Below are 14,209 nucleotides of genomic sequence, written 5' to 3' on the forward strand. Positions count from 1 at the left end.
CATAATACAATCACTCTGGCAAATCGTCTGCCTTCATCCATCTCAATAAAAACTGAAAGAGCAGACAGCCGACCGTGGTTACGCCCTGGCACAGCAGTTTGTGTGTGTGGGTTTGTTTGTGTGTGTGTGTGTGTGTGTGTGTGTGTGTGTGTGTGTGTGTGTGTGTGTGTGTATCTTTATGATTGTTGCTTCACTGAGATAATCTGAGGTTAAAGTAAAAACAAACTAAATAATCTTATTAATATTAACATCATTCAATTATTCAGTATTAGCAGGGTGATTAAGGCTCATAAGTCTCAACTTTTAACTGTGTGATTCTGACAATCATGCATTTCTGGACATGATAAGTACATGTAGTATGACCTACAGTAAATATATGTCTACTCTTCTTTCTTTTCTTCTAAATAAAACTGGCTCAGTTAATGGAAACCTTTAGACTACAGTTGTGTGAAAGCCTGATACATTCAGTGTTTCTGGCCTTGGGGGAGTGCAGGGCTGGTTACCAGTATTCAATACATTTAAATTATTGACTCAAATAAGTAGTATCCAAACTCCAGTCAAACAGTACCTGCATTCAGTCATTTTGTAACAAAATCTAGAGGGAAAAAGCTTTTTTATGGTTTTGATTGCAGCCGTTCTCCGCAAGCATTCTTTAATTTTATTCAACGTGTGATTGACCCAATACAGCAGCAGCTACAACCCATACAGACGGTTGTGTGGTGAAGTTGAGGGTGGTGTAGTTGACTGAGTTGGGAGTCCAGCATCTAATGTATTTGTGTAAAAATAGTGTGGATGGGGAGCTGGTGGGACTTACATGGTGGGTTTCCAATGAAGTGGGAAAAAAAGGATCAAATTAAGTACTTTGTTGCTATCAGTATCACATCATATTAGTATTGTTATTTTTCTAAATGACACTGAAGAGTTGCAGCAATTATCGTTTATTCTGTTAAATCTTCTCTTTAATTAAAATTCAGCAAAATGTCTGGAAAACACTTTGGACCTCCATTAGTGTATTTCCCTATTTGTTTGAGCCTGAATCATTCAAAAATGTCTGGCTGCAAAAGGGTTTGAACATATTTCCTTTAAATCGACGCAAAACCAGTGCCAAATCTTCTTTCATATGTTTAGATGAAAGCAAATCACAGTAAGATGCACAAAATTTCATAAAATGGTCCATTTCGTCCTCAATAAATTAACCTAAGTTGAGAGAAGAGTTGTTGTGATAGCAATACTGCTGCACACCGCATAATTTATCTGTGCATAATGTGACTTTGCAAGGCCTTCGTGAGCAGAATGATATTTTGTTCAGCAATATACTCAGCTTTTTCTTTATTTTTTCCACATGGGCAGGGCTTTGCACAATGTTCATATCCGAACATGATCTTGTAATTCAGCTGCAGCCAGAGGTGGACATGATTGGACTTGATTTGTTGGATGGTCATACAGGCAACAGATATATCAAATTAGAAAATGGTGCCACTGCTTGCCTTTCTGTCTATGCACTGTGTGTGTGTGTGTGTGTGTGTGTGTGTGTGTGTGTGTTCCTGTCTGTGAGTCTCTCTGTCTGCTCCTCTCACTCTGACATAGACGCTCATAAAGCACACTGCAGCACCTCATCCCTGTCTGACAGCAGAAAATCACATTGTTACTAGTTTCAACACTCATTATGAACAAGATACACTATTCTCCTGTTTGCTTTTATATAACCGTGGGGGAATTCACAACACGTCCTTCAGCTTTTGCTACTAGATTAAGAGTCCATGAGCATAAAAATGTTCAGTTTCCTAGACTTGAGACAATCCAAAAGAGCCTCTCTGCTTGAGCCGGCTTTTATTCGGTCAGTCACATCTCTGAGTTGTTGACCAGGACGACTTGATGATGTCAAACAGGATGACAAAACTACACACCCGCAGTGGCAATATATACAAAGAATCCAATATATCACATGAACCTGGAGGATTAAAAATATTTTGTCTTCCTGCTAAACCTGCCTGAAGGATTCTGATAAAAAATAAACTGTGCATGATAGTTGAATTATGGCTAAACAGAAGCCAAAAGGACACATTCAATCGACTCTTCATGTTCATATTCACACAGTACACAGCAGATGTTTACACAGTCATTAATCCTACATTACATTTCTAAGAGATTCTGAAGCGTGCCATATTTCATAACTAGTAGGTGGGCAGTCTAATCTCTCTTCAGCCCTTGCAGCATGTTGCAGCAGGTTACACATTTTTTTCGGATAGATGGAATAAAAATGGCAAGCTGAGAGCACAACAGGAATCAACATAGCACTCTGCAGCTTCAACACTAAAATCACAAGCCTGTAACCTCTGTCCCCCATGTTCTCCATGCACAGGCACAGTCTAAGACCTCCACTCAGCCACCGGCAGTGTGCTGGAGCTGAAGCTGCTTCTGTTCTTTGGGTTAATGGAGTCCAAATTGTGACAAAACACTGATGCACCTCAATAATTTGCAGAAATTCAGAGAAATATTATGAGTGGCACATGTGTGTGTATGTGTGTGTGTGTGTGTGTGTGTGTGTGTGAGCTGTCGTACATTGTAGAGTACAGTGGTCCATCCCTCCATGGTGATGCACTGGAAGACAGTGAGAACAGCAAACAGGATGTTGTCAAACTGAGTGATGCCGTCATTAGGGCCGATCCAGGTATCGCCGCAGGTGTATTTGGCCGGACACTGACGCACGCCACACGGGACCTCGTACTCAGAGGAATCCACCGTCTCGTTTGCTGAACACAAAAGTGCAAAGAGAGAGAGAGACAAAAAGGCTGAAATATGTTTTTCGTTTTACGTAAGACCAAAGTTTAAGACAAGAGACATTGCCTGATCAATTAATGACTATGTGTCATTTAAAGCTATCTTGCATTTAACAATTTTCACACATAATCTGATAGTATAAATCTTTAGTTTGCATGCCTACTGGTCTTTAAAGAAATAGTTTGGATATTTTTTTGTGTTTTTTTATGAGTCACTTAGCTCTACGGGTGGGCAATTAATCAAAAATTAAAACGTAATCTTGCCCATGACGGGTTGGAGTCATGTGACTCCTCCCTGTCCAATTCGCGACACCGAAGCAACATTGAGCAGGACTCAATCACCGAGCTAACTGAGCAACTCAAGCGTTTTTTTTGCGAGAAAACATGCCCGCTGTTTGGACACGTTTGGCTTCAGGGAAGACAACACTAAACAAAAAGAAGTCAAATGAAAACACTGCAGAAAAACTGTTTGCAAGAAATACAAGTCATTCATTTTCCTACTGTTTTAGAGAAGTTGATTTCTACTTTTTTTTAAAAGTGACGTTTTTATTTCAAGCGATCCTTTGATTTTAGTTTGAAATTTCCAATAAATAACAACAAAAACATTTTTTGTGTCTCCATCATTTCTTTAAAATCACAAAGGTATGCACTCTTCAATTAGAAAAAATTCTAACTTTAATAGTTATTCATATTCATATTTACAGTATAGACCATGTCTTTGACCTACAAGGGCAAAAACAGAAACAAAATAATTGTTTATTAATTGTAATCAAGGTCAAATATTCAATAAATCGTAATAATAAGGTCATATTGCCCAGACCTACTTAGCCCTGTTCAAGTTTACATGGCAGGTCTTGAAACTGTTATCTACGCTCTTTTCAAAGCATCAGACTCCATTGATAAAAACAGGTATTTTACCTAAAGACCATGCCTGTCCCACGGCAAGGTGACGCCAAGAAATTATTCAAAATAACGATCATTTATACTGAAAGTAGCTGAAATACTTTTTGCTGCCGCACTGGTCCTCAGCAGTACATCGTTTATCTTCTAGTCCTGCCTGATTTTTAAACAGAGGGTGTACTATGGATAAGAACCTCATACAATCTTATGTTCAAAAATCCAGACTATCCCTTTAAACTCCAGCACAGAAAGTCTATATTAGTCGATGTACCCAGTGAGTGTCGATGCCCTTCATTACTGCTCTGCAGTAGAGTCGTCTGACTGAGTTCTGAGTCTCAAAGATGTCACAATGACATGTCAAAAAAACCCTCTGTATGCAGCAGCAGAGAGCTTGTCTGTACAGTAACATGACCATTTAGTGACAGAAAATACTCACTTCAGTTATCTAACTGTCTGTTCAGCTTCAGCGTAACGGGAGAAGCTTGAAGGTTAATGACAGCTGTGAATGTACAATGAGCCATTGTGGCACAGCATATTGTTGGTTTTAATTATACAGGACAACACTGTCAGTTTGGTTTGATCAAGCATGCAGGTGCAGCCTGGCGTGCCATTGTGCATACTGTACGTGTGTATGCATTTGTGATTATGACAATGACCCTACTTCCTAAAGAACTATGTACATAAAACACAGCCACTCACAGTACATGAGATACACATTCAATAACAACAGCAGCACAATGAGCTCAGTCCTGACACTTTGCTTTTTACATTGTCTGATGCAGTTTGCTGTCAAAACGGAATGTAAGACTGAGATTACTCTCTAACCCCTCCCAGTCTCATGCAAATCAACAACTCATGAATGTAGGTCTTCGGAGATCTCTTTTTTGCGAGGCATGGTACACATCAGCAGATGCTTAATGTGAAGAGTAAACTCAAAAAGTCTGAGTGTTTTCTAAAAGTCAAAGTATCCCTACACCTCACTCAAATCTCTTTTCATTGATTGGACTCCAGGTTTGCTAACTTCTGACTCAAATTATGGAGTTCTATGCCTAAGGGTTCACTTACTTTTCCAGCAGCTCTTCGAATGTTTCATGGATGTGTTCAATAAAGACATGAAATGTTATAATTGTTTGTGTGGTATTAGGTGAAACACATTGTGCTTTTCCATAAGTGGGACTTAGATGCAGTTCAGATCACATTTTAAATTAAAATGAGACTAAAATTGGTCCTTTATCTGTTCACTTCTATAAATTATTCACCCTTTAGGCCGATTTTACAAACTACTCTCTTTTGTCTCATCCATGACATCAGTGTGCAACAGAGGTGTTGAGATAATTCCCCTCAATTCAAATCAGATCTTGGCTTAAGATGATTCAAATATCTCAATAACAGTATCATATAACAGACATCATAATATGTCAGTATCCACTACCAACACAAATTAGTGGGAGTAGGATGAATCACTGCACTGTGTAAATATATGTGTTCATCTAAACTGAACTGTAACACACACTTTCAATCTCTTTGAAATAATTCATAATGGAAATGTTCTTAAAGGCGCTGTAAGAGATATTCAGAGCATCTCGAGGCCTCCACATGGCTCTAATACGGACACTTGTCATCACTTCCTTAACGCACTGTACAATGAGTGTGTGTGTACCCAGTATTCCAGGCTGTGGTGTGCAGGTGTAGTGCAGTTTGCCGCTGTAAAACTCCAGGCCGATGATGGCGAACATGAGGATTGCAAAAAAGAGCAGCAGGCCGATCTGCAGCAGAGGAACCATGGCCTTCATGATGGACTTCAGGACTATCTGCAGACCTGGGGGCAGAGCACACAGTGACAAGCAGACAAAGAGAAATTTAGGTAGACCTGAAACAATTAAATTACATTTAACAAAATGTTAAAGATTCACTAGTTTAGGCTTCTCTAATGTGAATATTATCTTGTTGTTTTCGTTTATGATTATGAACTGAACATCTTTGTATTTTTTAATGCTGGTCAGACAAAACAAGCAATTTAAACATGTTAGCTATTAGAAACCAATACCTCATGCTGACTTTGTTCTGGAATTTAAAAGAGGACATCACTGATTCATTAATGATTTGATAATAATAATAATTTTTTAAAAATCATGCAGAAATTAAAGAAAATGTAGTTTTCAGCCTCTTAAATATTGAGCTTCCCTCCTTTTTTATGTCAATTCTTGCCATTTAGGACGTACATAACAAAACATTTCAAGACATCACCTTGGACTTGGATTACTATTATGACTGTTGTTATTTTTTTTTTACTAATTTCTTATATTTTATAGACCAAATGATTAATCAATTAATCAAGAGTATGATCAGCAGATTAATCATGAAAGGAAATGGTCAATAGTTGCAGCCTTTTTTGAAAAATATTTAGAATTATATATATTTCTTTACTTCAGTCAGGTGTGTTATCATACCATTGTGCAATATTAATACTTTTCTCTGTGTAAATGCTGCAATTTCAACTATTGAGTCCGTCTATATTGTATATACTGTTCCTAATTATTTATATTTCTTCTTGTTTAAATTGTTAATACTTTTTGATTTTTTGTTAATATTGCTTGTTAAAAATGTATTGTTTTTTATTGATACTTCTTTGTATTATTTGCTATAAGCTTGCTGCAGTAGCACTGAAAATGTCTCCGTTGTGGGATAAATAAAAGAATATCTTAGTGTGTCTGAGGACTACATTCATTCAAAAGAATGGAAGGAAAAACATTTCAGAGGCGATGTCTGAAAACCAAATACCACCAAAATTATCTTCACGGCTAAATAGCACTAGGGAAGCGTCATAACATGTTTTACTTGACCCTTCGGCTCTTTAGCAACAGAAATATATTGATGGAATCATATGTTTTACTCACTGGGGATGCCTGAGACCAGTTTGAGGGGTCGGAGCACTCGCACCGCCCTCAGGGTCCTCAGGTCCACTGAGATGTTCAGGTGTGTCCCCGCTGCTGCCAGGATCCTGCAGAGACAAACCCACACAAACACAAACAGAGTCTCAGAGCAGAATTGTGTCAACTGTCTTGCAGATGCACATGAATGCTACAATTTCACGCTGTATAATCTGTTGCAGAGTGGTGTCAAAAAGGAGACTCACACACACATAAACACAGTAGGGCCATCGCACACAGTGTTGGCGGACGGCTGCAGTGCTTAGATAGAGTGTGAGGGTCTCCAGCTCACAGTGAGAAAAGAGAGAAAACAACGGGGATGTTTTGGGGGGCTTTTGGCTGTTTCGCTGTGTGTGGGAGGATGGCTGTGACAACTGCTATTTAGGAGGAGAACAAAGAAAGCAGCTCTGTCGAGGGAAGGCAGGACACCCTGGAGGCTGGAGAGACATGAAGCTTGTGGACAAACACATGCGTGGACACACACACATGTCGCAAACACATCGATCTCTTATCTGCTTCACAAAGGCAGAGTCGGACAAAAGTTCCATTTTTACTTTGTCTTTTCTCGTCTGTTCCCCCGCCCTCTAAATACACCTCTGTGGCTTTCAGTCCTCACACTGATGAGAAAAAGAAAGCCAGTGCCCGCGCCCTCATTAGTCTGCCCTCCTGCTTGCTTTTTCTCTCTCCTCTCTATATCGTCATATCTTGCTCTTCATCCCTAAACCTCTCTCCTCTCATCTCCCTCTTCCTCCACCTGTTTTCACAACCTCCTTCCCAATTATACGGGCACCTCTGACTCTGTTTATCCATTTTCCACTGACCTGAGAACACATTTATTCCCCTTTCACCTGGATACCTACTGAGAGAAGGACAGAGATGGATGGATAAGTGATTTAGGGAACAAAAGAAAAATAGCAAGCTGAGGGAATGTTTTTGCCAAGGAGAAACTAAAGCAGCATTTTATTTCAAGACTTTGCAGACTTTGAGTTTTATAAGACTGTGATATTTAAGCCTCTGTTAGCCTCTGTGACGTTTAGCCTTCAGTCTGAACGTCCCAGAGGCGTAATGTGGAGCCCAAGTGATCCCGGCTCTGTACCGCCTTCAGAGGTAGCAACAGAGGCTTTAAATGTTCAAGGTGGGATCACTGTGAACCGGAAATGGACCGTATCATCAGAAACACATCTCTCACTTCAGTCCGACAGTATTCGAATCATGTACGAAATACAGAACAACTTTGCTTGAGTCTGTAAAATCTCTTCAGCGAGAAACAGCACAACAGGCAGTACTTCTGCAATCATTGTTTTGAATGCACTCGCAACTGCCGTCGCTCATTGGACAGATACTGTCGCTACTCTGTTACACGGCACTACCGTCTCCTCCCACTTCGTTCCACGATGCCGGGTTGCAACGTGAATGGATGCCAAAATTACTACGTTGTACAATCAGTGCAACAGGCAAAATGCTCATTACGACACTTTTGCAGAAACGCAGTATGAAAAGGGTAATTGTAAGAAATTCACTTCTATCATGGGCGGATGATGAGAAAAAGCACCACTGGAAGGCCCCAACACTTCCCCTACATAGGAGCAAGACACCTTAGGTTGTTTAGCTATTAAATCCCTCATTGTGTTTGATCTGACTCTCTTTGTGGTAATTTTGTATCTATTTGTGGTCATTTGTCTCTCTTTGTGGTTATTTGGTAACTCTTTACGGTCCTTATGAGGCTCTTTGGCCCCTTTTTATTGTAGTCTTTTTTTGTTCTTCGCCTTTTAATGTTTCTGTGGTCATTTTGCTTCTCTTTCTGTCTGGTTGGTATGTGTCTCTTTGAGGGACTGTGTTTTTTAGGTAAAGGTCAGGGGGTCCTTGACACTTGGCCTTTTCAGTAATCCATCCATGACATATATGATGAAGTGAGAACAAAAATGAAGACAAAAACATTTTTTAAAAATCCTTTTAAATAATTGGTAATTGATATGTAAAAAGATTGCAGCTTTGTAAACACATGATTAATGTTTGGTATAATGTTAAAGAACCAGCTTTATGCGCAGCACTGTAATTTGCTCTGAGATGATGGCACACTTGATCACCATCACACAGCTTGAAAAACAGCGACACAGACCCAATTACACTCCTGTGATACAGTGGTGAGAATTATTCCCTTCCATAGTGTTATAGGAGACACAGAGCGTCATCTGATTTAATTAACAGAAGAAGAAGGGGGGAGAGAGAATGAGGTGAGAGAAAGATTAAAATAGCTCACCATCATCCACACAAATACAGAAATAGAATTATCCTCATGAGTTTCACACCTCTAACTATTCCCCTTTGGATTTTCTCCGCTTTCCCTTCTCACCCGAGCCCCAACACTCTTTATACTGTTCTCCTTCTCTCCTTTTTACTCCAATCACTCCCTCTGCTGCCTCCTGCCACCTCTGTCATTTCACCCCCCACTTCCTCCATCTCTCAATCTTCCTTCAGACCATTAGTCAGTCCTGGCTGCTCTTTAGTTGTTATGGAGACAAAGGGATGGAGGGTCTAAAAATGGCTTCCTCATTTAGTCCGCTGTTATTCAGTGGATGTCCTGGAACCCTTTTTTTCCCCCAATAACGTACAATTTAAAAAGTGTTTTTGCTCTGAACGTCCAACTGAACTCATTTACTTCTGCAAACAGAAATCATGTAAAAAAAATGTCTTCAGCTTGTTTAAGCCAAGATACTGCATGTGTTTGTGCACACAAATGAGAAAGAGACATAACAGAAAGGTAATGTTTGCTGTTAGTTCTCAGTCTGAGACTCTTTTCTTGTGTCTGTGTCTCGGGCTGCTGTCTGAACATCAATATCTACACCATGCTAATATAAAAGTGTCAGCTCCTGTTGAAGCCTATAAATACACACTAGAAAAAACTGTTTTGATTATTTAGTATATATTTCTATATGTAAATGTATACTGAAATATTCAGAAAGTATCAAATTTCTCAATTTTATACTGTTTTACTGGTATACTGATGTGTGTTTGGTTGTGAGAATAATGCATAAAATTTTACAAAATTACAGTGAAGCAAAGCTGTTAAGAGCTGACTGTGGTACTGAAGAAGAGGACAAATTAATATTGTAGTATTATAGTATAGTATAGTCGTATTATATTGTATTATATTATAGAAAACTGTCTTTTTAAACTGTTTGAAGTCCACATTTTTATCATCTTTTTGAAAAAAACCCACATCAAATACAAAGCCATAATAAAAACACACAATAAACAGCATTGTAAAATACATCATATTGTGCTATGTTATAATGCTTTCTTTATATGTCACTATATTTAGAGTCGGAGCTGCCAGCATGCTTCATTTTCCTGTCCCTTCTCTTTAGGTGGACGTGGTCTGGTCTGATTGCCAATCTGCAACATAAGAGGCCTTTCTGCTCTCTTCCCCTTGCTTAGATTTGGGTCTCTCACACACAAAAATAAATAAAAGTGCTTACCCGCGTCCTCCTCACTGATTTGTTATTGACCTTTTGGTTAAACATACCTTGCACAGGCTGTTTTGGTCAGGAACTTAACGTTCTCTATCAAAGAAGAGAAATTACTACTTTACTTATACTGACGGCTTGGTCTTGATCTTTTTTTTTATTTTTATTCCTTTGTACCGCCAACTGACATTGCACCAAGGTCTACGGTATATAATGGTGTTTGTGTATAGCTTTTTGGTCTTGATAGAATTAGTATGTATGCATGTAACTAAACCCAATTTCTTTTCTTTTTTTACTGCTGCTGTGGCTCAGTTGGTAGAGAGGTCGTCTTCTGATCAGAATGTTGGTGGTTCGATCCCCGACCATGGCAGCCTACATATCTAAGTATCCTTGAGCAAGATACTGAACCCCAAAATGCTCCCGATGCTGCGTTCATCAGTGTGTGAATGAATTCCCAATGGTGGCAGGTAGCACCATGTGCCCTGGTAGCCTCGGCCACCAGTATGAATGTGTGTGTGAATGAGTGAATGAGCGCAGTCTGTAGTGTAAAGCACTTTGGATAAAAGCGATATATAAGTGCACCCCATTTACCATTTACTGGTCCTTCAACATTATCAGCTATACTCACAGATGCCATCTTATTCAGCTCATCTGCCTGTTCCACCAGTACAGACTGACTGACCACACTGGTGCGTGCTGTGCACTACACATCACCTAAATACAGAATCACTGTTGGTTTAATAAAAAGAGCAGCGCCTGAATTCTAAATATTGTGGTATACCTTTATACCGTCATTCGGCCCAACCCTGCTCCACAGTAAATAAAAAAAAAATGTATATAAACATCTTACATATCTTCCATCACAGTGCTTTCCTATCATCACTATGACAGCTATGCTTCACACTACTGCCGTCTGGACATTGGCACCCTCTATATGACCACGATGAGGACGGTGAAGGTTGGCCTCAGAAACTGGCAGATGTAAATCAGCCAAGGGAAGCACAACACATGGCTGATTTGGCACAAATGAAAGATTTGGCAGACAGTTTATTTCCTCCCTGTAGTTTCCCTTCTCCCTAATGTTGGACAATTCATTTTAGTGTTTGTTGTTTGTATTAAGTCCATCTTGTGATCAAAATAGTATCACTCTTGGTACTATTTTATTCATAAAGAAACTCAGTGGTTATGATGGCAGCGTAAGCTAAAATATTAAATTAAATTAACAAAAATAATTAAGACTGCCAAAAAAGGCTTTTGTTCAGTATCCTTGATGTTCTTGCTAGTCTACAATCATTTCTAAGATACATATTTTCGGCTTTTATTGATAGTGCTAGAAATACAGAGTGAAAGGGGGACACAGAGGAAAGGGCTGTGAGCTGGATTCGAACATGGGCCCACCGTCTTGCAAGGACTAGGCCTTAATGGTATGAACTTTACCGATGATCCACCTGGACACCTGCACAATTACATTTTTACATTTCAGAAACAGCCCTAAAATTCAAGATGAAATGGCTTTTATAACCCACAGTTCCCACACCTCTCCCAGTTTCTTTTCTAGATAATATAGAACCATTTATGTTGCAGTTTGGGGCTTGATGGGTATAAGAGGGTCTTGGATTGGTTGAACCCAATCACAGACACCTTAACTGATCTCAAAGACAGCACACATCCGACACGTGGCTGGTGCAAGTTAATCAAGTCATTCTTAGTCACCGGAAGCTGTTGCACAGAAAAACATCTTTGTTCACCCTGCACATATCTGCAGGCGTTATGTGAGACACAGTGTAGTGAACTGAGCTGATGCTCTGGTCAGAGTTGTCAGCCATGATAAGTGAGTAACAATGACATACCCTGCAGAACTGACAGCTTGCTGCTGCGTGACAAATCTGTTGTGACAACCGTCATGCTGTGATACTGATAACGTTGTGACTTATGCTCCATGTCACTGTCAAGCTGCTAACTAATATGATATGAGCGCACCTGACTATGGTAGGGATAATAATTCCACAGCACGTGTTATTTACATCATTGATTCTCAGCTCGGCGGTGACAGGATAATGTGGGTGTATCACAAGAGGCATATTTCTGCAAGAAAAAGAGTCTGCCATTATACATTTTATTGATTACACCTGTGCTTTTCCTGCAACAACATATCAAAATAGCTGCTTTTAATTTTTCTTCTTACGATTTCGTTAAAGTCAGTTGGAGGAGTTCTGTGCAAGCTATTTGTTGATCCCTATAGTGTTCACACTGATATTGTTCTTGAAAATGTGGTGTCTAGGAGGTCTTCCACCCAACAAAAAGCAATATCCCATACAGTATATAGTCATTAATGTTTCAGTGTGAACAATCCAACAGGATGACTTGCAGTAGATTTCATCAGAAGGAAAAAATCCAGCAGCACGAAGCACTATGGAGAGACACAATCCGTGATGGTAATGCTGAGCTGCATTAAGTGATGTGGATATAAAATATTACAGTATAACATCTGCAACTCAACCATAGTAACTGAACTGCATAGACAAAACACTAACTTAAGATAAAAGTAAACTTTAATGCAAAGCATTTTCGCCCCCCTCATGTCGATTTTTTGTGCAATTTTGGGGTAATATTATGAAAGAATGACAGCAGCTTTTACTGCAAAAGTTTTGTAGTTTTCCTTGTCTGTCCTCAGTTGTCAACTTCCCACCTGTTGAGGGCTTAATATTGTATTAATTTCAAAGTTTTGTTTGTTAAACAGTGATTTGTTGCCATATTCCTTCACTGCAAATTAAGTAGAGTATTATAGACGTCCCTGTCCCCGGCAACATTTTCCAGCTCTTCCTGGGGAACCCGGAGGCGTTCCCAGGCCAGACGAGATATATAATCTCTCCAGCATGTTCAGGGTCTACCCTGGGCCTCTTATCGGTTGGACGTGCCTGGAAAATCTCCAACTGGAGTTGCCCAGAAGGCATCCTGATCAGATGGCCAAACCACCTTCACTGGCAGCTTTGCACGTGGAGGAGCAGCAGCTCTAATCTGAGCTCCCTCTGGATATCTGAGCTCCTAACAAGATCTCCAAGACTGAGCCCAGCCACTCCATGGGGGAATCTCATTTGGCTTGTAGGTATTCAAATATTTTCTGATAATAACTACCTCTCCCTTCCTCATCCACAATGGACTGGAGGATCTGCTGGTCACAGGCTACCACGAATGCCTCAGTTGTTGCAATCATCTATTACAATTTAGAGAAAGAGAGATATGAATAATAGATTCTTCTGCAGTTAAGACATTTCAAAGAGCATTTCAGCCGCAGGGCCACACTCATTTCTGGCTGATAAACTGTGTACGTCTGTTCAAAATAGAGTTGGGTCAATTTCTGTTTTTGCTGGTCCAGTCTGATGTCTGGTTTGATTTCATGAAAATCGGCTAAACCGACATTTGTCATTTTGGCCCGTTCTGGTTCTCATTATCCATAACTGTTTATCCAAATATGATAGCAAGTTTTACACAATGTTTAGTTTGTTTATAAAGGACTAACACAGTCACTATGATCTGACAGAATCTGCATATTCTAATGCTGAGACAAGGCCGGCAACATGAAGGGTTGATGATTGAATTTCAGCCAAGGTGGGAGGGGGAAGATGCACTGGGTACACGTTGTGTTTGTGTGCTAGAAAATTCATGGGTTTTTGGGGTGACTAGATCAGACACAGGAGAATTTGCCTCAACTCGACTCAACTCAAACTTTATTTATAAAGCACATTTAAAACAACCGGCGTTGACCAAAGTGCTGTTAAGATATTGCAGTTGCAGGCAATAAGGTGAAAACTAAAAAAAAAACTAAAATACATTAACACAAAGCAATTAAATAGAATGAAAATAAAATAGAATAAATTTAAATTTAAATCATTTCTTTGCCAGATGTCCACTTAAACTTGATTAAAAGCCAGGGAGAAAAAGTGTTTTTTTTATGAGGGAAGCTTTAAAAACCTCAAATATCCTGCAGATGGGATGTGCCACGGCAAGTTATTCCAGAGCCTCGGGCCTCGGCTGCCACAAAGCACGGTCACCTTTGGTTTTGAGTCTAGTTTCGGGGGTGGCCAGTAGCAGCTGATTGGAGGATCTCAGTGTTCTGGCTGATAAGAAAAGA

The 14,209-nt window shown here is 39.7% G+C and overlaps 1 protein-coding gene across 1 annotated transcript in view; it reads right to left on the reverse strand.

Annotated features, from left to right (window-relative positions):
• LOC131977188 (voltage-dependent R-type calcium channel subunit alpha-1E) overlaps nt 1-14,209 on the reverse strand; it is an 80,861-nt gene that overhangs the window by 40,534 nt on the left and 26,118 nt on the right. Inside the window, exons 4-6 of the mRNA XM_059340388.1 lie at nt 6,578-6,681; nt 5,341-5,499; nt 2,563-2,753 (exon numbers count right to left, since the gene is read on the reverse strand). Of these exons, the coding sequence (XP_059196371.1) occupies nt 2,563-2,753; nt 5,341-5,499; nt 6,578-6,681 (454 nt within the window). The remainder of the gene's footprint in view (nt 1-2,562; nt 2,754-5,340; nt 5,500-6,577; nt 6,682-14,209) is intronic.

The sequence above is a fragment of the Centropristis striata genome, chromosome 9, assembly GCF_030273125.1.
Source record: "Centropristis striata isolate RG_2023a ecotype Rhode Island chromosome 9, C.striata_1.0, whole genome shotgun sequence".
Classification (NCBI taxonomy): domain Eukaryota; kingdom Metazoa; phylum Chordata; class Actinopteri; order Perciformes; family Serranidae; genus Centropristis; species Centropristis striata.